Here is a 22,740-nt window from a genome sequence, read left to right on the forward strand (position 1 = left end):
TGAAATCTTTGCTTCTGAGGGGTTCCTGGAATAACATATTTTCAGATGGGGGTTGGTGGCCAATTACATATCATTTTTGGGGTCCTTGACATGAAATATTGAGCACCACTGGTATAGAAACATAGGTTTTTCAGGGTCTGCAGCCAGGGTCCTTAACTTAACCAAGTTTGAGAACTACTGCTGTGCTGGACAATCAGAACGGTATCGTTGTTTATTTTTGAGGGGTGCCCAGCTTTGAGGGTTTGTGTGAACACAAACATTGTAGACAAAAGTGAGGACGCAAATTGTGATTGGCCAGAATGAGATGATGTAAGATGATAAGAGCGCCCCTCACTTCACACAGGTGTGATTTCTATTTGATTTTTATTAATTTTTTTGTGTGGGGGGGGGGGGGATATATGTAATCGACCCCCATCTGAAAATATGTTGTTCCAGGGACTCCCCCCAGAAGCAAAGATTTGAGTTAAAAACGCTCTGAAAGAATATATATTCAAAGATTTGCACTACATTTTCACGATTTTTCAAAAATAGCAGACCTACAAGCTCGTAGTGTGGCACTCGGTGCCGTGCTATGAGCTTGTAGATCTGCTATTTTTCAATAGCTAAAGTATAACATGATGCTTTAAAACACCAAAAGGGGTTCCCGCCCAAAATGGGTTAAGAGAGTCAGTGAAAATGCTTTTTACTTTGATGTCCTGTGTTGATTTGGGCTTTGGTTCCATGTCCCGCCAGATGAAGGAATCTAAGAAGGCTGTGAACAGCCTGCACAGCCTGGTGGATGACGACGACGACGATGATGATGTGGTGAAGGTCAGCTGGAGCGGAGAACCAATCGGAAGTAAGAAACATTTAGTTTTATTGACCTCCAGCCGATCTACAAGCTTGTAGATTTGCTATTTTCAGAGTCTTTTAGTTCTACTGGATCTCTTCTCCACTAGTCCCGCCCTAACATTTAGTTCTACTCAAGGAAGCTTTGAGAAGGAAAATAATTTGGTCACGTGACTGGGCTGCGCTATGATACTTTCATGGACACTTTCATGGGAGCAAAACTACATCCGGAAGTTTGGCAGAATGCACTGGAGTCAATGAGAGCTCAGTGACCAGCTCATGAACAAACACTATTTCTGAATGACTGAGACCTTTTGTAAAGTAATCGCTTCTGGCAAATAACAGAAGTAATATAACACATTATTGTCTTGCTTTTCCATATGTACAATTTTATAGAGGTATGGTATCTAAAGAGCACAAAGTACCTTTCTGAACGTACCAAGTATCGCGAGACTTCCCACCGTTTCCTGTCTGGCAGCCAAATATCGCGATACCTCTGAGCCAGAAACGATTCCTGCTGCTGTTTAGATCCTCAGATAAAATTATATACTGTGCACTCTGTGCACATCGAAAAGCAAGTGATTAGAAAACATTAAAACAACCTGTTATATGTCTTCGTTTATATTCCTGAACTGATTATATGATATGACAAAGGTCTCAATTGTTCAGAAATAATGTTTGTTATGAGCTGGTCCAGCCGGCTCCATTCACTGCCATGTATTCATTGAACTTCCGGTGTGAGTTTGGCTCCCATGGAAGTGTCATGGCGCAGCCCCAGTCACGTGACCATTTCCTTTACTTCTCAAAGCTTCCTTGGTTCTACTGGATCTCTTCTCCACTAGTCCCTCCCTGACATTTAGTTCTACTGGATCTCTTCTCCACTAGTCCCTCCCTAACATTTAGTTCTACTCGATCTCTTCTCCACTAGTCCCTCCCTGACATTTAGTTCTACTGGATCTCTTCTCCATTAGTCCCTCCCTAAAATGTAGTTCTACTGGATCTTTTCTCCACTAACCCTCCCTCCCTCCTTAACATTTTTGTCTAGTTTTTATTTGTTGACGGACTTGTCAATAGTTATATTTAGTTTAAGTTTTCATCATAGCTTCGTTTTATTTTGTTTTTACATAGTTTTCAAAAATAGGTAGTCGGTTACAAAACATTTGATCCTGTGTGAATTTTCCTTTTTTTTCTTTTTTTGAAAACGGTGTATTTATTTATTAAATATAGTATATCCTATAATGAAAATAAATATTCAATTCGTTTTTCACAGAAACAAATGTTTTATGGTCATGATTCACCAGAACTTTGCTTGATTCTAGACTAGAAGAAATTTATATAAATATTTCTGGAAATCTTCGTGGGGAAAAATGAATAGTGTCTGGATGGATGGAACCAGAAAATGGCCGCCGCTGCTATGCAGTGTTGATTAAAACTAAGACGGATATTGTTCGTTGACTACCTTTTTCCACTGACGAAAACTAAGCTATGATGACTAAAACTATGACTAAATATACTGACAATTTCGTCAACAAATAAAAACTAGAATAAAATGTTAGATAGGGACTAGTGGACAAGAGATCCATTCAGTAATTTTACAATATGGTTGCATGCTGAAAATAGCTGATCTACAAGCTCACAACACGTGACACATGCAAGTATCTGATAATATACAAAGTCACAATACCAACTTTGATGAGGCAGTATTGCTTTGTTTAAAAAAATATATGGTTTTCTTCAATTTCTGAATTTTTCCATTTCTTGAAAAATGAAGATTTTGGAGTTAAGAGGTTTCCTCCTGACAGCAGAGATATATAGCTTGCTGCTTAGCAGGAATGGAAATACAAAAATAAAATGTAAAAGATATTTTAAAATATATTTCCGTGAACGGAAATGGCAGCTTCCTTACTCGGATATCGGGAGGTGTAGTTCCAGACTATATTATAGCATTCAGAGTTTGTGGAATAGTTGTCTGGCTACGCGAGAATGTATTGTTGATGACGTATGCGTGTAAATGTAACGCTGTGTATTGTGGGTGTGGCCTGCAGGTATTTCCTGGTCCGTTAAAGAGACAGCTTCCAGCCTCCGGCCAGCAGGGGAGGCCAGAGAGCACAGCTTCCCCAAGATCGACACGACTCCTTCCCTTCCCAAGAACCAATCGGGTTATTCCCTCAGCTCTCTGTTCAAAGGTAAACAAACAATCGGGCTACTTTCTCAGCTCTCTGTTTAACCCATTTTGGGCGGGAACCCCTTTTGGTGTTTTACGCATTATGTTATACTTTAGCTGTTGAAAAATAGCAGATCTACAAGCTCATAGCGCGGCACTCGGTGCTTGTCGGTCTGCTATTTTTGAAAAACGTTTTTAACTCAAATCTTTCTCTCTGGGGGGGGGATACATAAATACATTATGATTCTAGGGGTTCCATAGAATCCATAACTTGCTCAATTCTCAACGGATGTTCAAGCGGTTTGGTTTGTTATAAACGTCAGAGACGTCCGCATACTTATATGCTTTTATATGACGTTCATATAAAAAACGAAATTAAGCAGACAAGCATCCTGAATCATAGCCACGTTGACAACGTTTGTAATAAACCAACACGTTTGTAAATCCGTCGAGATTTGAGCGAGTTATGACTGTTTTTGTTTGAGCTGCCATTGAACATACTGTACTGTAGCCCCGAAGCAAGATGGCCACCGGGTGAACTACGTCAGAGACTCCGCCTTGAGCCATCTAGCCTTTATGCACGCAAAGCTGTGCATAGGAGTGGCCACTCAAAAACAAAGATCATCTGTTGTGGAAACTAGTATTGTGATATATCTTTGTAGTTGTACTGTATAGTCTCCTGTCTTATTTTCTTTTTTTCATTTTTTTTTCAGGAAAGGCCAAAACTGGAAGTCTTCCGTCCTTTGACTGTGAGTAACACTCTCACTGATTGGATAATGATTGGCCCGATGTTGTGATGATTGATTGGTTGATTGTGTGTGTCCGTGTGCGTGTGCGTGTGTGTGTGTGTGTGTGTGTGTGCGCGCACGTGTGTGTGCACAGCTTTCAGTGAGTCCTCTGTCAGACATAATTACGCTCCTGAGCTGAGGAAACCCAGGTCTGAATACAAGGTGAATATTTTTCAAATCTCACATTACTGTCATATAGGCATGTAACGATATATCGATATTAGGGGGAGGCTGATATGAAACATGAGTTTTAATCATATTCCAGACGTATATTCAAGTGTTTTTGGAGAGAAATGAGACAGACTCCATGCAGTCACTTTCAGTAGTAGAAGCCTGCGGAAGGGGGCTGTTTGTGTGTTTTTTAGCTGAGCACAAGTGCTCATTTTCAGCAACGCCCTGCACACATAGAGACAGACACACACACACACACACACATTAAAACCTGTTTACAGTTGTTGCACAGAAAATAAGTAATTTTACATGAAAAGAATTGCTACTTTTGCAGTGTAGTTAAATAAAAAAATGTGATAAAAACTCGGTGGGGGGGGGGGGGGGGGGGGAGAAATCGTAAGAAAATGTTTAAAGTGTTTAAAATATCGTGAAAAAGGGTATCGTGAACCTCATGTCGTGATACGTATCGTATCGCGGGTTGAGTGAATCGTTACATGCTTACTGTCATACATTCCTACCTTCCTTCCTTCCTTCCTTCCTTCTTATCTGGAATCAGGTCACAGAGGTAGCATTTCATGACCCCACCCCAGACTTCCCTTTAGGGTTAGGTCTAGCTTAGGTTTCTGGTATTTAGACCTGAGATCGACAAAATGTCTGACAGTTTTCTGAAAAACTATGTCAGTGGTTCTCAAACTATTTCATGTCAAGGAGCCCCAGAATTATATGTACTAGTTGTAGGAGCCAAAGAGTGCTTAGCCTATGGTTATTCTCACTTAGTTGGTGATGGGTGTGGGCCGTATTCCATGCTTTTTGCGCAATATTCAAAGATTTGCGCCACATTTTTGCGATTTTTCAAAAATAGCAGATCAACAAGCTTGTAGCGCGGCACCGAGTGCCGCGCTACAAGCTTGTAGATCTGCTATTTTTCAATAGCTAAAGCACAACATAATGTTATGTTAAAACAAAAATTCTGTTTTAAGCCTTACACACAATTTAGCTTTAGGCCTGTTTAGGCCTTTGAAACGGTTTAGTCTTAGTCTAGTAAACAAATCTAAAACCTTATGGGGGGGCAATATCTCACAACGGGTAAGGACTAGTGTAGGAGACAAAGAGTGCTTAGCCTATGGTTATTCTCACTTAGTTAGTGATGGGTGTGGGCACCGCATTGACGCTCCATTATTGGTGGGAGCGCCTCTGTGGGTGGCCACCAGATAGGTCACAAATACAGGTGTCTACCAGCTCACTCTTAGGACGCTTGAACTTGGAGGCAGGGTGAGCTGGGAGCGATACATTTTGTTGACCGCAATCGCACTTTATTTGATATTTTGGTTCATTCACGTTTGGTTTGCTCACTGTTTTTAAATTTGTATTCTTTGCACATATTTATTGCATACGTATTTATTATTGGAAATTGTATTGTGATATTTGGTGCACTGAATAACTATATAAACATTTTAAACTTGTGAGCTCGTTTGGACATGAATCATTTTATCATTGTTTGTGGCACGTCATTACAGATTGTTTTTAGCTCCCAGGTTTAGCCTGCCGGCATGAGTAATTCATTGGGAATTATTATCAGCCACAAGCTTCATCATACAGTGCAGATAAATTGTGAAGATGAGATTGAATTGTTTGAGCGTTGTCAGAACTTTGCATAAGCTCATTAAGTACTTTCACAACAACTTAAATTTTGTTAACCTTAGCTTTTCGTTCCTTTTTTAAGTTGTTCCATTTTGTTTACTAATGCTTTGGCAGTGAGCTTTGATTGCCTTTTCGGTTCATTTGTACTGGCATTAGAACCTGGCCTTGATGAATTTGATTCCATTTCAAATTTGCTTTAAATTAATCAAAATACAAAATAATTCGTCCAACTCAAAAGTCAGCATACACAGTAGAGGGCAGCACGGGTCCACCCGGACCCGAATACCCGAGATCCGAACCGAGAACCGAGCTGGTTCGGGTGCAAAATATTGACATTCCGTCGGGGAACGGGTCGGTTCCATTTCAAAGCTGCGGGCCTCGTTCCGTGCATCTGAAATGCAGAATACCCGAAATGCCCGTGCAGGACCCGAGCTTTATTATATATTAAACCTTTCAACTTTAAAAATAGGTTTTGAAAATAGACATATTATGGTTATGCGTGCATTCAACTGCGTTGTAATGATTATGTTCTAAAATACACGCATCGAGGATTTGGAGATGGAACGTATCCACTGGTGGTGGGTGTGTCACAGGGCGCGTTCGGAAATACCGCACCGGAGCACACTCGCCTATTAGTTTGCATTGCACAGTGCGCTCAGTGCGCTATTTCCGAACGTGCCCACAGTGTGTGTGCGCGCAGTCACAGTAACAACACGAACACTAACACAAACATCATCCTGGCGGCCCCCTTCTTGAGGATGTTTTTTTTTATTTGTTTTTGCAACAATTTTCTTCATTTTGTTGAGGAAATGCAGAGCCAGATCACTCATAGCATCTCTGAGGATAGAATTCTGGATGAGCAGGACATGTGCAGCATTTTGTACAAAATGGGCCACTGTACACAATCTTAGCCAATCAGTGTACAATCTGAGAAATCCAACAGGCACCGAGTGCCGCGCTACAAGCTTGTTGATCTGCTATTTTTGAAAAATCGCAAAAATGTGGCGCAAATCTTTGAATATTGCGCAAAAAGCATGGAATACGGATGTGTATATTCCAGGAAACTCCCGTTAAACTTTCCAACAAACTCCGGTAAACTACCGAAACACATCTGTATATTACTGGATATTACTGGATTACTGTATGGCTGCTAAACTTGAGGTTTACGGGCAAATCTAGTGCCCATAATTGCCCGTTAACTCATATATTCTTTCAGAGCGAACGTGTTAAACTCAAATGTTTGCTTCTTGGGTGGTCTTGGGGTCTGCGGCCAATTACATATATTTCCGGGGGTCCTTGACATGAAAAGGGTTGAGAACGACTGACATAGAAACATGGGTTTTTCAGAAAACTGGATTTAGAATTTGTAGAATTAGAATTAGATTTAGATTTAGAATTTGTAGAATCGGTCTGAGGTCTAAACGGGTTAATGGGACGTCCGTATGGTGCTTTGAGAGCCTCTTGTGTTTCCATGAATGTGATGCTGTTCTGTGTGTTCTGTGTTAACTTGTCATTATGTGTCACTATGTCATGTTTTTGTGACGGCAGGATTACAGCGGCGATTGGTCGCCGGAGGAAACCGTGAAGAGAATGCAACAGGGAAAGGTGAGCGGGGTCTTATATTTCAGGGGTTCTCAACCCGTGGGTCGCGACCCCTCGGGGGGTCGCCAAATTATTTTAGGGGGTCCCCAAATTATTTTCAAAAAAAAAAAGATTTATTTTTTTTATTTTTTTTTCACGATTTTTCAAAAATAGCAGACCTACAAGCTCGTAGCGCGCCACTCGGTGGCGCGCTATGAGCTTGTAGATCTTCTATTTTCCAATAGCTAAATTATAACAATGCTTAAAACACCAAAAGGGGTTCCCGCCCAAAATGGTTTAAGGTTATTGTAGCAGTCAATTTATATTGGGGGTCGGGAGGGGGCGGGGCGGGGGTCCCGAGACATTGCCAAAGCATTTCCGGGGGTCCCCGGCCAAAAACGTTGAGAACCCCTGTTATATTTCACAATAGAGCATCGCAGTCCCGCCCCCTTTCATGACGACGCTAGAACCAGAAGTTCATTTTCCTCATAGACTTCTCAAAAAGTATTTATTTAAAGACGATTACGCCGCGGACAAAGCCAACTGGAGTTGTGACACATCGTGACAATAAACACAATGTTTTTCGCTGATCAAATAATCTGTAAGAAGAAAAAACAAAACAAAAAGTGTTGCATCCTGCCATGTTTTTCTTCTTACAAATTATTTGATCGGCCCAAAAGATTGTGTTCACTGTCATTTGTCGTCACAACTCGAGTTGGTTTTGTCCGCGATGTAAACGTCTTTATATACATACTTTTTGAAAAGTCTATGAGGAAAATGAACGAGGAATTCACTTCTGGTCCTCGGGAGGGGGCGGGACTGTGACGCTCTATTTTGCCCACTGAGCATTTTCCAGGCTATTAGATATCTACAATACGCCTAAATGGCCGTCTAAAAATGGGGTTATAACTGGTCTAAAAATTAAAGGTTTTTTCTTTTGCGGTCTTAGATTAGACGTTGAAACAACGTCGTTTCAACAGATATCTATCGACGGTCTATACTTTATGTAGACGTTTAGATATCTACAATACGCCTAAATGGCTGTCTAAAAATGGGGTTATAACTGCTATGTATATTCTTTCAGAGCAAACGTTTTTAACTCAAATCTTTGCTTCTGAGCTGGGGGAGTTCCTGGAACAACATATTTTCAGATGGGGGTCAGCCACCAATTACATTTTGGGGTCCTCGACATGAAATATTGAGCACCACTGATACAGAAACATAGGTATTTCAGAAAACAGAATTTGGTCTAAGCTAACACCAGGGCTCCACTGGGCGCGTCAGCGTCGCGTCTCCGTCACCGTCAGGGAATGTTCCCTTTTTAATCAATGAAGGGTGGCTCCACTGCCCGCGTTGCGTGACGCGTGCATTCAAATTGAACCGGTGCGTTTTTTGACGCACGCGACGGAGACGCAACGCGTCCGGTGGAGCCCTGGTGTAAGCCTAGACCCAGTGTTGTTTTTGGCATCACATTTTTATTTTAGTTTTAGTCATAGTCCCTTGAATAGTTTTCATTTAGTTTTAGTCACATTTTATTCACCTGGAATGTTTTAGTGTTAGTCTGGTTTTAGTCGACTAAATGTCATAAGATTTTAGTCGACTAAATCTACAGTTGATTTAGTCGACTGAAATGTATTTTGGTGGGCCTTGATGCCGCTGTAATGACTGTTATTACAAAATAGCCGATCGACAATCTCACAACAGCGCAGCGCGACGCGTTGTGAGCTTGTAGATCGGCTATTTTCAGCATGCAACTAATTGTAAAATGACTTGTCCACTACTAGTCCCTTCCTAACATTTTAGTCTAGTTTTTATTTGTTGACGAAATGGTCAGTATATTTAGTCTTAGTTTTAGTCATCGTAGCTTAGTTTTCATTTGGTTTCCATAAAGGTAGTCGACGAACATTTTTCGTCTTAGTTTTAGTCGACGAAAACAACTCTGCCTAGACCACTAAAAACGTTCATTTTTAGTCCAGTTAGACTGACGTCTAATAGGAGTCTTCAGTGTTTGATTCCGTCGACTGAAACCATGCCTTTTTTTTCACTGACCAAAACGGAATAAAAACTAAACTAAGATGCCTAACATTCAACAGATCAAAAATAAGCCTTACAGGGACACCTTTTGCAAAAGTATGTGTTATTGACGTTTAGAAGATTTAGAAACACTTTCCTGGGGGTCTTTATGTGTGTAATATGTGGTTTTATATATTTTAGATTTTTGGGCTCACTCATGTTCATTAATTGTCCGTCTAACATGGTTATATTATATATACGGTGGATTAAACTAAAGCGTGTGTGTGCGTGTGCGTGTGTGTGCGTGTGTGTACACGCGTGTAGGTATATTCCTTGGAGAGGTTTCGTTCCCTACAAGACAAGCTGTTCTTATTGGATGAAGCCGTCAGTGCCAACGATGGGAATGTCATCACCGCGGTAACCACACTTATATTCTGCTGTTGGGAATGTCATCGCCGCGGTAACCACACTTATGCTGTTGGGAATGTCATCGCCGCGGTAACCACACTTATATTCTGCTGTTGGGAATGTCATCGCCGCGGTAACCACACTTATATTCTGCTGTTGGGAATGTCATCGCCGCGGTAACCACACTTATATTCTGCTGTTGGGAATGTCATCGCCGCGGTAACCACACTTATGCTGTTGGGAATGTCATCGCTGCGGTAACCACACTTATATTCCGCCGTTGGAACCGTGTGCACAACTCTGGCCAATCAGAGTCCAGTATTAGGCCAGTGTTACCTTTGAACTGAACATGCTAATTAATTAGCCTCCAAATCATGCCTATTTTCCTTTATTTACTGTAACCGTACATGTCTTTTGTTGATTTATCTCTTAATATAAAAGGTACAAAGCATGCGACAATATTTTCACTATAAATGTTTTCTCTTTCAGATTTTAATTTATCTGAAGAGGACCTTACATAAAGGTAGGCATCGGGGCTGCGGCTATCGATCATTTCCTTAGTGATTATTCTACGATTATTAGTTTTGTATTGAATATATCAACAAATTGACACGACACACAAACATATTTATAATCAATTAACCCATTTCGGGCAAGAACCCTTTTTGGTGTTTTAATCATTATGTTATGCTTTAGCTATTGAAAAATAGCAGATCTACAAGCTGAGCTTGTAGGTCTGCTATTTTCGAAAAGTCGTGAAAATGTGCCGCAGATCTTTGAATATATATTATTTCAGAGCAAACGTTTTTAACTCAAATCTTTGCTTCTGGGGGGGGGGGGGTCTCCCTGGAACTACATATTTTCAGATGGGGATCCGCGGCCAAATACAGACATTTCTGGGGGTCCTTGACATGAAAAAGGTTGAGCAACACTGACATAGAAACAGGTTTTACAAAAAAAAAAAAAATTAGAAGACATTTTGTTCAAAATGGGTTGACTACCTGTTACAGGTTGACTACCTGTTACATCTACCTGTTACATCTCCCTGTGCTGCTGTGTCAAGTTGTGTCAAGTTTATCCTATAAAACAGGGGTGGGTAACTTTGACGATGGAGAGGGCCACTATAATTCCACACTCACTCCAGAGTGCCACGTTGCACATTTCTGTCGTAGCAAAAATAGCCGATCTACAAGCTCAAAACGCGTCGCACTGCGACGCGTTTTGAGCTTGTAGATCAGCTATTTTTGCTATATTTGAATTTAAATCCTGACTTTTTGTTGTGTTTGAATTGTAATCCTGAAAAGTAACATTTTTAATTTATGTCAAATGCATTTATACTTATTTTAACTTTATGAACTTTATGAACTTACAAATGCATTGGACATACAAAAAAAGACAATAAAATTAAAATACTAGTCATTCAGCTACTAATATAGCGGTAGTCATATAGACTGAAGTAATTAAAAGGGTCATGTTTGGAATTGTAACAGCTGAAATCAATAGTATATCAGTATTCTGATATTAACCTGAGGGCCACATTAAGTGAAGGTGAGGTGCTATAAAACAACATCTTGTCTATGCAGACATTCTGTTCTCCAAGCGTCTTTGAGTACTTAGAAAAGCACTGTATACATCCCAGATATCATTATCCTAAATGGTAAATGGTGCATTTATATAGCGCCTTTGTCCAAGGCACTTTACATAGATTGTGCGTTACATTCACACACCTTTACATAGATTGTGCATTGCATTCACCCATTCACACACACATTCACACACCTTTACATAGATTGTGCGTTGCATTCACCCATTCACACACACATTCACACACCTTTACATAGATTGTGCGTTACATTCACCCATTCACACACACATTCACACACCTTTACATAGATTGTGCGTTACATTCACCCATTCACACACACATTCACACACCTTTACATAGATTGTGCGTTACATTCACCCATTCACACACACCTTTACATAGATTGTGCGTTACATTCACCCATTCACACACACCTTTACATAGATTGTGCGTTACGTTCACACACACATTCACACACCGATGCCGGAGGAAAGTAACCATGCAAGGCACCAACCTGCACATCGGGAGCAATTAGGGGTTCAGCGTCTTGCTCGAGGACACTTCGACACTAACTCTGGGGGAGCCCACAGGGATCGAGCCGGGAACCTCACGGTTCCCATACTGTTCTACCGCACACATGCTACCCCTGAGCCACTGCCGCCAGGAAATTGAAAATCCTAACAACATCTTGTCTCTGCCCGTGCAGACATTCTGTTTATATTATCCTAACAACAGCTTGTCTCTGCCCGTGCAGACATTCTGTTTACATTATTGCGAATGCAGTGAGCACTAACTATAGAAGTTGGCCTAAACTGTCTTGTCTGTGTGTGTGTGTGTGTGTGTGTGTGTGTGTCATGCTGTAACACCACCGGCCCGCCACCAGAGGGCGCAGCTGTATCACACACAAAAAACACACACACACACACACACACACACACACAAAACTTAACTAAAAAAAAAACTTTAAAAAAAAACGTACAAAAACACATACACACACACAATAAAAAAGAACTTAAAAAAACAACTTAAAAAATAAATCTTAAAAAAACCTTAAAGTACGTAATTTATTCTAATTGTTGTTATTGCAATTTACGAGCTGCGTTCGCTTCCCGCGTTCGCGCGTCTTACTTGTCCTAACAACAGCTTGTCTCTGTCCGTGCAGACATTCTGTTCCGTGAGTTGGAGAACCGAGAGGTCGCCCTCAGACATTTGGTCCACTATCTGAGAGAGACGGGAGACCAGAAGCTGCTTTTGGAGCTGTTCAGGTAAAATGTCTCCCCCTGGCTGCAGACCGCCGGTACTGACATCAGATAATCAGTGGTGGGGGGGAGTACTCTCTGTTACAAGTAAAAAGTCCAGAATTCAACATTTTAGTAGTAAAAGTTCAAAAGTATATCGGCTAGTATGGCTAACAACAGATAGCCATCCGAAGCTAATATGAGTAGCTTTTTCGACTAGATCGGATCAAAACATGTATACAACTGAATTAACGTAACTTACGTGAGTTGGCGCTTGCCGAGATTAATCGATTAGCGTCGATTACGTTTATTGGCGGGGGATGTGTTAAGAAGTAGTGAACATGGCAGATGTACAAGCTCACAACGTGGCGCGAAGCATCACTTGCTATGTTTACTAGTTTGGGTCCTGATCAACACTGGGAAATGTCCCTGTTGATTTTGTTGACTAATACTAAAACGAAAAATGTTCATCGACTACCTTTTTTCACTGGCAGAAAACTAAATGAAAACTAAGCTGTGATGACTACAACTATAGACTAAATATATCCGACTAAAATCTCATGATATTTAGTCGACTAAAACTAGACAAACTAAAACGTTCCAGGGGACTAAAATGTGACTAAAACTAAATGAAAACTATTCAAGAGACTATACACTAAAACTAAAATCGAAGTCGAGGGGCGACCACAACGCAAGCGTATTTACGCGAGCGCGGTCCCGTGAAAATGCTCGTTCCGTGCACACGCCCGTGTTGAGCTATTGTTTTTTCTTTTTACGCTTGCGTTGTCGCGCCCCTCATGAGCAGACCTTGAGAAGACCTGTAGTTGATCCAGGCAAAAATGTGTGTGTGTGTGTGTGTGTGTGTGTGTGCGCAGGTCTCTGGGGAGGACGGAAGACGTGGCGGTATGTATGTAACCATGAACATTCACACTTTAACATCAAACCACTTGGTTGTTGTTAATAGACCATATGTGACCAAATTTGACTGAGGGACTGCCATTTAAAAAAAAAAATGTTAACGTCATATGAAAGCAGGGAATCATAGCTTCAAATTGACATATTGGTTGTTCAGTTTGACCCACCGGTGTTGGAGATATGGCTTATAGAGTAATGTCTTGCAGAAAACAGCGAGTTGAGAAAACAGGCTTGAAAGGTTCACTTCTGTGGACTCTAGCATTTACACCTAGCTACATGTTTAAGCATGTATTTCATATTTACATGTCGATTTCAGCTCTGACACTTATTTCAGAGTATGTGAAGAGTCTGCCTGTGCTATTAACTCATTTTGGGGGGAAAAGTAATTAAGTTAATGGCAGGCTGGTAACTACAACTAGCCGCAATTTCCCATTGACAGCCCATCCATCAAACAGGAAAGGTCCTATCTGATTGCATTTAATGGCATCCACCTCACCAACATTGCAGCTGAACGAAATGCTTGAACTATCCTCTTTCTATCTGCAAGGTGTTTGTTTCATAAAAATCCACTGTAGACTTGTTATGAGCTACCCTGCCATTAAAGCTGCTATAAGCAAAAATATGTCAACATTTGAATGACTTTTTTTTTTTAGACAGCCAGCAATGAGTAAAACTAAAAAAAAAGTACTCTCTGTGACACCTAGGGGCCGCAATCTGCATTCAATGATGTTCCTAGAAGCTCTGTCATTGGTCGAATGACTAACCAATTGGTCGCAATGACTAACCAATCAGGAAGCAGAATCAGCAAATGACCAATGACAAACTTCTAGGAACATCTTTGAATGCAGATTGCAGCCCCTAGATGTGTCACAGAGACTAGATTTTTTGGGGGGAGCGTTTTACCCATTGAATGGGTAAAACATGTCTGAATATCAAAAAAGAAAGAAAAAAAGGTAAATACAATGTTGACATTATTGCTTATAGCAGCTTTAACTTAATACTACTAATAATAAATAATACAGCTATTTGTGTAGCACCTTTCATGACATGAAAGGCAGCTCAAAGTGCTTTACAGAGGAATAGAGAAAACAAGAAAAGTTAAAATATTAGCAGTGAATAAGGCATTACAGTGAGGACCTGAATAACAACAAGACTTGTGTAGAAGTGGGTCTTGAGCTGTGCTTTAAAAATGTCTACAGAGGCTGCCTGTCGAAGGTATAGTGGGAGTTTGTTCCACGCCGTCGGCCCGTAGAAGCAGTTCAGTTCAGTTTCAGTTTATTTTATTTATAGTACAAAATCACCCCAGGGGGTCTCTGTGCACTTTACAGCATTAATACATCAAAAAAACAAATAGACACAAGTAGCATAGCAATAAAAAAAACATGATGACTAAAACTATAGACTAAATATATCCGACTAAAATCTCATGATATTTAGTCGACTAAAACTAGACAAACTAAAACGTTCCAGGGGACTAAAATGTGACTAAAACTAAATGAAAACTATTCAAGAGACTATACATAGCAATACAAAAAACATAGTAAAACATGGTAAAATGTGCATAGCTGTATGAATCATACAGATTAAAACTAGGCGGAACCGTAGTGCATAGAAAAAAGGTGTGTTTTTAACCTCGACTTAAATATGTCCAGGGAGTGCATGTGCATTTCTGACATCCTGAGGGAGAGCGTTCCAAAGACAGGGGGCACGATGTGTGAAAGCTCTGCCCCCAACCGTTATTTTATTGTGTGTTGTGACTGTGAGTTTCCCAGCATCCTGAGAGCGTAGTGGTCTTGGAGGGATGTATATATTTATTAAGAAAGCTGCTTCACTGTTTTTTTTTAGTTGCCATTTCTTTTATCGAGTAGGGACATATCTAGGCAGGCTAATGACATTGTGATTGGCCACCTGTGCCTCTGTCTCCATGGTAACGTGCAGCTGCTCCAGTACAAGGAACATGTCAGCATTAAGGACGAGAACAAGAGGAGAGACTTCCTGAAGAGCTGCCTCAAGTAAACACGCACGCACGCACGCACACACGCACGCGCACGCGCACACACAGTCAGGAATGTGACAAAAACAAAAGAGATATCCAATTTAGCAGGGGGGCCATTCAGCTATGGCCGCCCTGTTTTCACGTCAATGCTTGTTTCATTGTGGGCATGTCCTGTCTGTATACACAACACAACACTATCCCTGTGGTTCTTCTCAGAGTGGGGGTCCAGGGACCCTTGAGGAGGTTCCACAATGGACCCTTTATGGGTAGAGATGGAGCTCGATAACCGATACCCGGAAAAAATCTGATAACAAGCTTATTGAGTACTAGGCATGTAACGATTCACTCAACTCACGATACAATACGTATCACGATATGAGGTTCACGATACGATTTTTCATGATATTTTAAACAATTATTTTCCAGACAAATGACCAAACTTTTTTTTTTAAATTATTTATATATTTATCTTCCCCCCAAGCTTTTTTCACAATCTTTATTTAACTACATTGCAAAAGTAGCATTACTTTTCATGTAAAATTACTTAATTTCTGTGCAACAACTGTAAACATGCTTTCATGTTTAAACCTAGCTCGAGTTAACATTTTCTTTGATGGCATCTTAGGATAGATGTAGACCTATTTGACAGTGCAGAAACATAATTGCCTTCCTTGATGTATTAATGAGCATCAATAACGACCATCACCTGTGTCACAGACACATACAGCTCCCCTCTGCAGGCCTCTACTACTGAAAGTGACTGCATTGGAGTCTCTAATTTCTCTCCAAAAGCACGTGAATATGATGGAATATGATTACAGCTCACATTTCATATCACACACTAGCCCCCCTAAAAAAAGAAAAAAAGATTTTTTCTTTTTTTTTTCAATCGATATTCATTTTTAATAAATCGATACATATCGTCGGGATATAATATCGATATAAATCGATATACGATATATCGTTACATGCCTATTGAGTACCCATTATCAATAAGCTGTGGGCTTATCAAGCCTTGTTATCGAGCATATAGCGGTATTAGCGGCCCATGACGACAATCAAGACAAGAGGCGATCAAGAAATAAACGTAATCACGCACGCTGGCACAAAGATGTCGGTCTAAAAGTGTATTGATACCTGCCAACCAGCTCTGGCCGGGTAAACAAAATTATGCTTTTAATCCATTGAGACCTGGAACGCATCCATGTCACGTTAGCGTTTAACCACATTAACCATTAATCCATTTTGGGCGGGAACCCCTTTTGGTGTTTTAAACATTATGTTATAATTTAGCTATTGTTCATAGCGCGCCACCGAGTGGCGCGCTATGAACTTGTAGGTCTGCTATTTTTGAAAAATCGTTAAAATGTGCCTCAAATCTTTCCGAAAATTGTCATGATTTAGAAAACATTTTTTTTTTTTTTTTTGACGTCAGGCCTGAATGGGTTAAAGTGACTGTACACATATGACCCAGTTAACAGTTTCTTATATATTATTGTATTGGTAAAAAGGTCAATTGCCTTCCGTCTGTTAGAAAAGTACTGTATTTGAAGGCCCTAGTAAAAGATACTGGTTCTGTTCAGAATGTATCGTCTCCCGTCTTTCCACAAAATAATAGAAAATGCTCGATAACGGGCTCGATAAGAACCCGGCTCGATAAGGTGCTTGTTATCAATAAGAATTAACGAGCTCCATCCCTACTTACGGGTCTGTAACTCTGAGAGCGTACAAATGGAACCAAATGGACCCGTACGGGTCCGTAACTCTGAGAGTGTACAAACGGACACACCGATACATGCGTCATTAAGCCTATTCTGTAGTGTAGTATTTAATGCGTGCGTGCGTGGCTTTCTTTCTGTCTTTCAGTCTGCCGTTCTCTCCAGAAGATTCCGTTCACATCCAGGACCACTACACGCTGCTGGAGAGACAGATTATTATAGAGGTCTGTCTGTCTGTCTGTTTTTCTGTCTGTCTGTCTGTCTGTCTGTCTGTCTGTCGGTCGGTCGGTGGGTCCTAATGCGTGCGTTCTATTTCCGCCAGGCGAACGATAAACAGGCAGAGGTCAAGGGTCACCCGGACGTCTTCAAGAAGTTTCCCCGCAAGGCGTCCATCCTCCACATGCCCATCGTCACCACCTTCTACTACTCCTGTTTCTACCACTATGGAGAGTCTGACGTAAGAGGTTTTTACCACTATAGAGAGTCTGACGTAAGAGGTTTTTACCACTATGGAGAGTCTGACGTAAGAGGTGTTTACCACTATACAGTCTGACGTAAGAGGTTTTTACCACTATACAGTCTGACATAAGAGGTTTTTACCACTATAGAGAGTCTGACGTAAGAGGTTTTTACCACTATACAGTCTGACGTAAGAGGTTTTTACCACTATACAGTCTGACGTAAGAGGTTTCTACCACTATGGAGAGTCTGACGTAAGAGGTTTTTACCACTATACAGTCTGACGTAAGAGGTTTTTACCACTATAGAGTCTGACGTAAGAGGTTTTTACCACTATAGAGAGTCTGACGTAAGAGGTTTTTACCACTATAGAGAGTCTGACGTAAGAGGTTTTTACCACTATACAGTCTGACGTAAGAGGTTTTTACCACTAGAGAGAGTCTGACGTAAGAGGTTTTTACCACTATAGAGAGTCTGACGTAAGAGGTTTTTACCACTATAGAGAGTCTGACGTAAGAGGTTTTTACCACTATACAGTCTGACGTAAGAGGTTTTTACCACTATACAGTCTGACGTAAGAGGTTTTTACCACTATAGAGAGTCTGACGTAAGAGGTTTTTACCACTATAGAGAGTCTGACGTAAGAGGTTTTTACCACTATACAGTCTGACGTAAGAGGTTTTTACCACTATAGAGAGTCTGACGTAAGAGGTTTTTACTACTATACAGTCTGACGTAAGAGGTTTTTACCACTATAGAGAGTCTGACGTAAGAGGTTTTTACCACTATAGAGAGTCTGACGTAAGAGGTTTTTACCACTATAGAGAGTCTGACGTAAGAGGTTTTTACCACTATAGAGAGTCTGACGTAAGAGGTTTTTACCACTATACAGTCTGACGTAAGAGGTTTTTTACCACTATACAGTCTGACGTAAGGGGTTTTTACCACTATACAGTCTGACGTAAGAGGTTTTTACCACTATACAGTCTGACGTAAGAGGTTTTTACCACTATAGAGAGCCTGACGTAAGGGGTTTTTACCACTATACAGTCTGACGTAAGAGGTTTTTACCACTATACAGTCTGACGTAAGAGGTTTTTACCACTATAGAGAGCCTGACGTAAGAGGTTTTTACCACTATGGAGTCTGACGTAAGAGGTTTTTACCACTATAGAGAGTCTGACGTAAGAGGTTTTTACTACTATACAGTCTGACGTAAGAGGTTTTTACCACTATAGAGAGTCTGACGTAAGAGGTTTTTACCACTATGGAGTCTGACGTAAGAGGTTTTTACCACTATAGAGTCTGACGTAAGAGGTTTTTACCACTATAGAGAGTCTGACGTAAGAGGTTTTTACCACTATACAGTCTGACGTAAGAGGTTTTTACCACTATAGAGAGTCTGACGTAAGAGGTTTTTACCACTATAGAGAGTCTGACGTAAGAGGTTTTTACCACTATACAGTCTGACGTAAGAGGTTTTTACCACTATACAGTCTGACGTAAGAGGTTTTTACCACTATAGAGAGTCTGACGTAAGAGGTTTTTACCACTATGGAGAGTCTGACGTAAGAGGTTTTTACCACTATAGAGAGTCTGACGTAAGAGGTTTTTACCACTATACAGTCTGACGTAAGAGGTTTTTACCACTATAGAGAGTCTGACGTAAGAGGTTTTTACTACTATACAGTCTGACGTAAGAGGTTTTTACCACTATAGAGAGTCTGACGTAAGAGGTTTTTACCACTATAGAGAGTCTGACGTAAGAGGTTTTTACCACTATAGAGAGTCTGACGTAAGAGGTTTTTACCACTATAGAGAGTCTGACGTTAGAGGTTTTTACCACTATACAGTCTGACGTAAGAGGTTTTTACCACTATACAGTCTGACGTAAGGGGTTTTTACCACTATACAGTCTGACGTAAGAGGTTTTTACCACTATACAGTCTGACGTAAGAGGTTTTTACCACTATAGAGAGCCTGACGTAAGGGGTTTTTACCACTATACAGTCTGACGTAAGAGGTTTTTACCACTATACAGTCTGACGTAAGAGGTTTTTACCACTATAGAGAGCCTGACGTAAGAGGTTTTTACCACTATGGAGTCTGACGTAAGAGGTTTTTACCACTATAGAGAGTCTGACGTAAGAGGTTTTTACTACTATACAGTCTGACGTAAGAGGTTTTTACCACTATAGAGAGTCTGACGTAAGAGGTTTTTACCACTATAGAGAGTCTGACGTAAGAGGTTTTTACCACTATACAGTCTGACGTAAGAGGTTTTTACCACTATAGAGAGTCTGACGTAAGAGGTTTTTACCACTATAGAGAGTCTGACGTAAGAGGTTTTTACCACTATACAGTCTGACGTAAGAGGTTTTTACCACTATACAGTCTGACGTAAGAGGTTTTTACCACTATAGAGAGTCTGACGTAAGAGGTTTTTACCACTATGGAGAGTCTGACGTAAGAGGTTTTTACCACTATAGAGAGTCTGACGTAAGAGGTTTTTACCACTATAGAGAGCCTGACGTAAGAGGTTTTTTACCACTAAACAGTCTGACGTAAGATGTTTTTACCACTATAGAGAGCCTGACGTAAGAGGTTTTTACCACTATACAGTCTGACGTAAGATGTTTTTACCACTAGAGAGAGTCTGACGTAAGATGTTTTTACCACTATACAGTCTGACGTAAGAGGTTTTTACCACTATGGAGTCTGACGTAAGAGGTTTTTACCACTATACAGTCTGACATAAGAGGTTTTTACCACTATGGAGTCTGACGTAAGAGGTTTTTCCACTATACAGTCTGACGTAAGAGGTTTTTCCACTATACAGTCTGACGTAAGAGGTTTTTCCACTATACAGTCTGACGTAAGAGGTTTTTCCACTATACAGTCTGACGTAAGAGGTTTTTACCACTATACAGTCTGACGTAAGAGGTTTTTACCACTATGGAGAGTCTGACGTAAGAGGTTTTTACCACTATAGAGAGTCTGACGTAAGAGGTTTTTACCACTATAGAGAGTCTGACGTAAGAGGTTTTTACCACTATGGAGAGTCTGACGTAAGAGGTTTTTACCACTATAGAGAGTCTGACGTAAGAGGTTTTTACCACTATGGAGAGTCTGACGTAAGAGGTTTTTACCACTATAGAGAGTCTGACGTAAGAGGTTTTTACCACTATAGAGAGTCTGACGTAAGAGGTTTTTACCACTATAGAGAGTCTGACGTAAGAGGTTTTTACCACTATGGAGAGTCTGACGTAAGAGGTTTTTACCACTATACAGTCTGACGTAAGAGGTTTTTACCACTATAGAGAGTCTGACGTAAGAGGTTTTTACCACTATGGAGAGTCTGACGTAAGAGGTTTTTACCACTATAGAGAGTCTGACGTAAGAGGTTTTTACCACTATAGAGAGTCTGACGTAAGAGGTTTTTACCACTATAGAGAGTCTGACGTAAGAGGTTTTTACCACTATAGAGAGTCTGACGTAAGAGGTTTTTACCACTATGGAGAGTCTGACGTAAGAGGTTTTTACCACTATGGAGAGTCTGACGTAAGAGGTTTTTACCACTATGGAGAGTCTGACGTAAGAGGTTTTTACCACTATAGAGAGTCTGACGTAAGAGGTTTTTACCACTATAGAGAGCCTGACGTAAGAGGTTTTTTACCACTAAACAGTCTGACGTAAGATGTTTTTACCACTATAGAGAGCCTGACGTAAGAGGTTTTTACCACTATACAGTCTGACGTAAGATGTTTTTACCACTAGAGAGAGTCTGACGTAAGATGTTTTTACCACTATACAGTCTGACGTAAGAGGTTTTTACCACTATGGAGTCTGACGTAAGAGGTTTTTACCACTATACAGTCTGACATAAGAGGTTTTTACCACTATACAGTCTGACGTAAGAGGTTTTTCCACTATACAGTCTGACGTAAGAGGTTTTTACCACTATACAGTCTGACGTAAGAGGTTTTTCCACTATACAGTCTGACGTAAGAGGTTTTTCCACTATACAGTCTGACGTAAGAGGTTTTTACCACTATAGAGTCTGACGTAAGAGGTTTTTACCACTATAGAGAGTCTGACGTAAGAGGTTTTTACCACTATACAGTCTGACGTAAGAGGTTTTTACCACTATAGAGAGTCTGACGTAAGAGGTTTTTACTACTATACAGTCTGACGTAAGAGGTTTTTACCACTATACAGTCTGACGTAAGAGGTTTTTACCACTATACAGTCTGACGTAAGAGGTTTTTACCACTATAGAGAGCCTGACGTAAGGGGTTTTTACCACTATACAGTCTGACGTAAGAGGTTTTTACCACTATACAGTCTGACGTAAGAGGTTTTTACCACTATAGAGAGCCTGACGTAAGAGGTTTTTACCACTATGGAGTCTGACGTAAGAGGTTTTTACCACTATACAGTCTGACGTAAGAGGTTTTTACCACTATAGAGAGTCTGACGTAAGAGGTTTTTACCACTATAGAGAGTCTGACGTAAGAGGTTTTTACCACTATGGAGTCTGACGTAAGAGGTTTTTACCACTATAGAGAGTCTGACGTAAGAGGTTTTTACCACTATAGAGAGTCTGACGTAAGAGGTTTTTACCACTATGGAGTCTGACGTAAGAGGTTTTTACCACTATAGAGAGTCTGACGTAAGAGGTTTTTACCACTATAGAGAGTCTGACGTAAGAGGTTTTTACCACTATAGAGAGTCTGACGTAAGAGGTTTTACCACTATAGAGAGTCTGACGTAAGAGGTTTTTACCACTATAGAGAGTCTGACGTAAGAGGTTTTTACCACTATAGAGAGTCTGACGTAAGAGGTTTTTACCACTATACAGTCTGACGTAAGAGGTTTTTACCACTATAGAGAGTCTGACGTAAGAGGTTTTTACCACTATGGAGAGTCTGACGTAAGAGGTTTTTACCACTATACAGTCTGACGTAAGAGGTTTTTACCACTATAGAGAGTCTGACGTAAGAGGTTTTTACCACTATGGAGAGTCTGACGTAAGAGGTTTTTACCACTATAGAGAGCCTGACGTAAGAGGTTTTTTACCACTAAACAGTCTGACGTAAGATGTTTTTACCACTATAGAGAGTCTGACGTAAGAGGTTTTTACCACTATAGAGAGCCTGACGTAAGAGGTTTTTACCACTATGGAGAGTCTGACGTAAGATGTTTTTACCACTATAGAGAGCCTGACGTAAGAGG

General features: G+C 40.5%; 1 protein-coding gene across 1 annotated transcript in view; it reads left to right on the forward strand.

Annotated features, from left to right (window-relative positions):
• vipas39 (VPS33B interacting protein, apical-basolateral polarity regulator, spe-39 homolog) overlaps positions 1–22,740 on the forward strand; it is a 34,163-nt gene that overhangs the window by 1,247 nt on the left and 10,176 nt on the right. Inside the window, exons 3-14 of the mRNA XM_079526170.1 lie at positions 733–838; positions 2,874–3,014; positions 3,706–3,741; positions 3,875–3,942; positions 7,141–7,197; positions 9,511–9,603; positions 10,084–10,117; positions 12,342–12,444; positions 13,293–13,320; positions 15,271–15,344; positions 17,195–17,270; positions 17,369–17,503. Coding sequence (XP_079382296.1) covers positions 733–838; positions 2,874–3,014; positions 3,706–3,741; positions 3,875–3,942; positions 7,141–7,197; positions 9,511–9,603; positions 10,084–10,117; positions 12,342–12,444; positions 13,293–13,320; positions 15,271–15,344; positions 17,195–17,270; positions 17,369–17,503 — 951 coding nt within the window. The remainder of the gene's footprint in view (positions 1–732; positions 839–2,873; positions 3,015–3,705; positions 3,742–3,874; positions 3,943–7,140; positions 7,198–9,510; positions 9,604–10,083; positions 10,118–12,341; positions 12,445–13,292; positions 13,321–15,270; positions 15,345–17,194; positions 17,271–17,368; positions 17,504–22,740) is intronic.

This window comes from Electrona antarctica (assembly GCF_951216825.1).
Source record: "Electrona antarctica genome assembly, chromosome: 17".
NCBI lineage: Eukaryota > Metazoa > Chordata > Actinopteri > Myctophiformes > Myctophidae > Electrona > Electrona antarctica.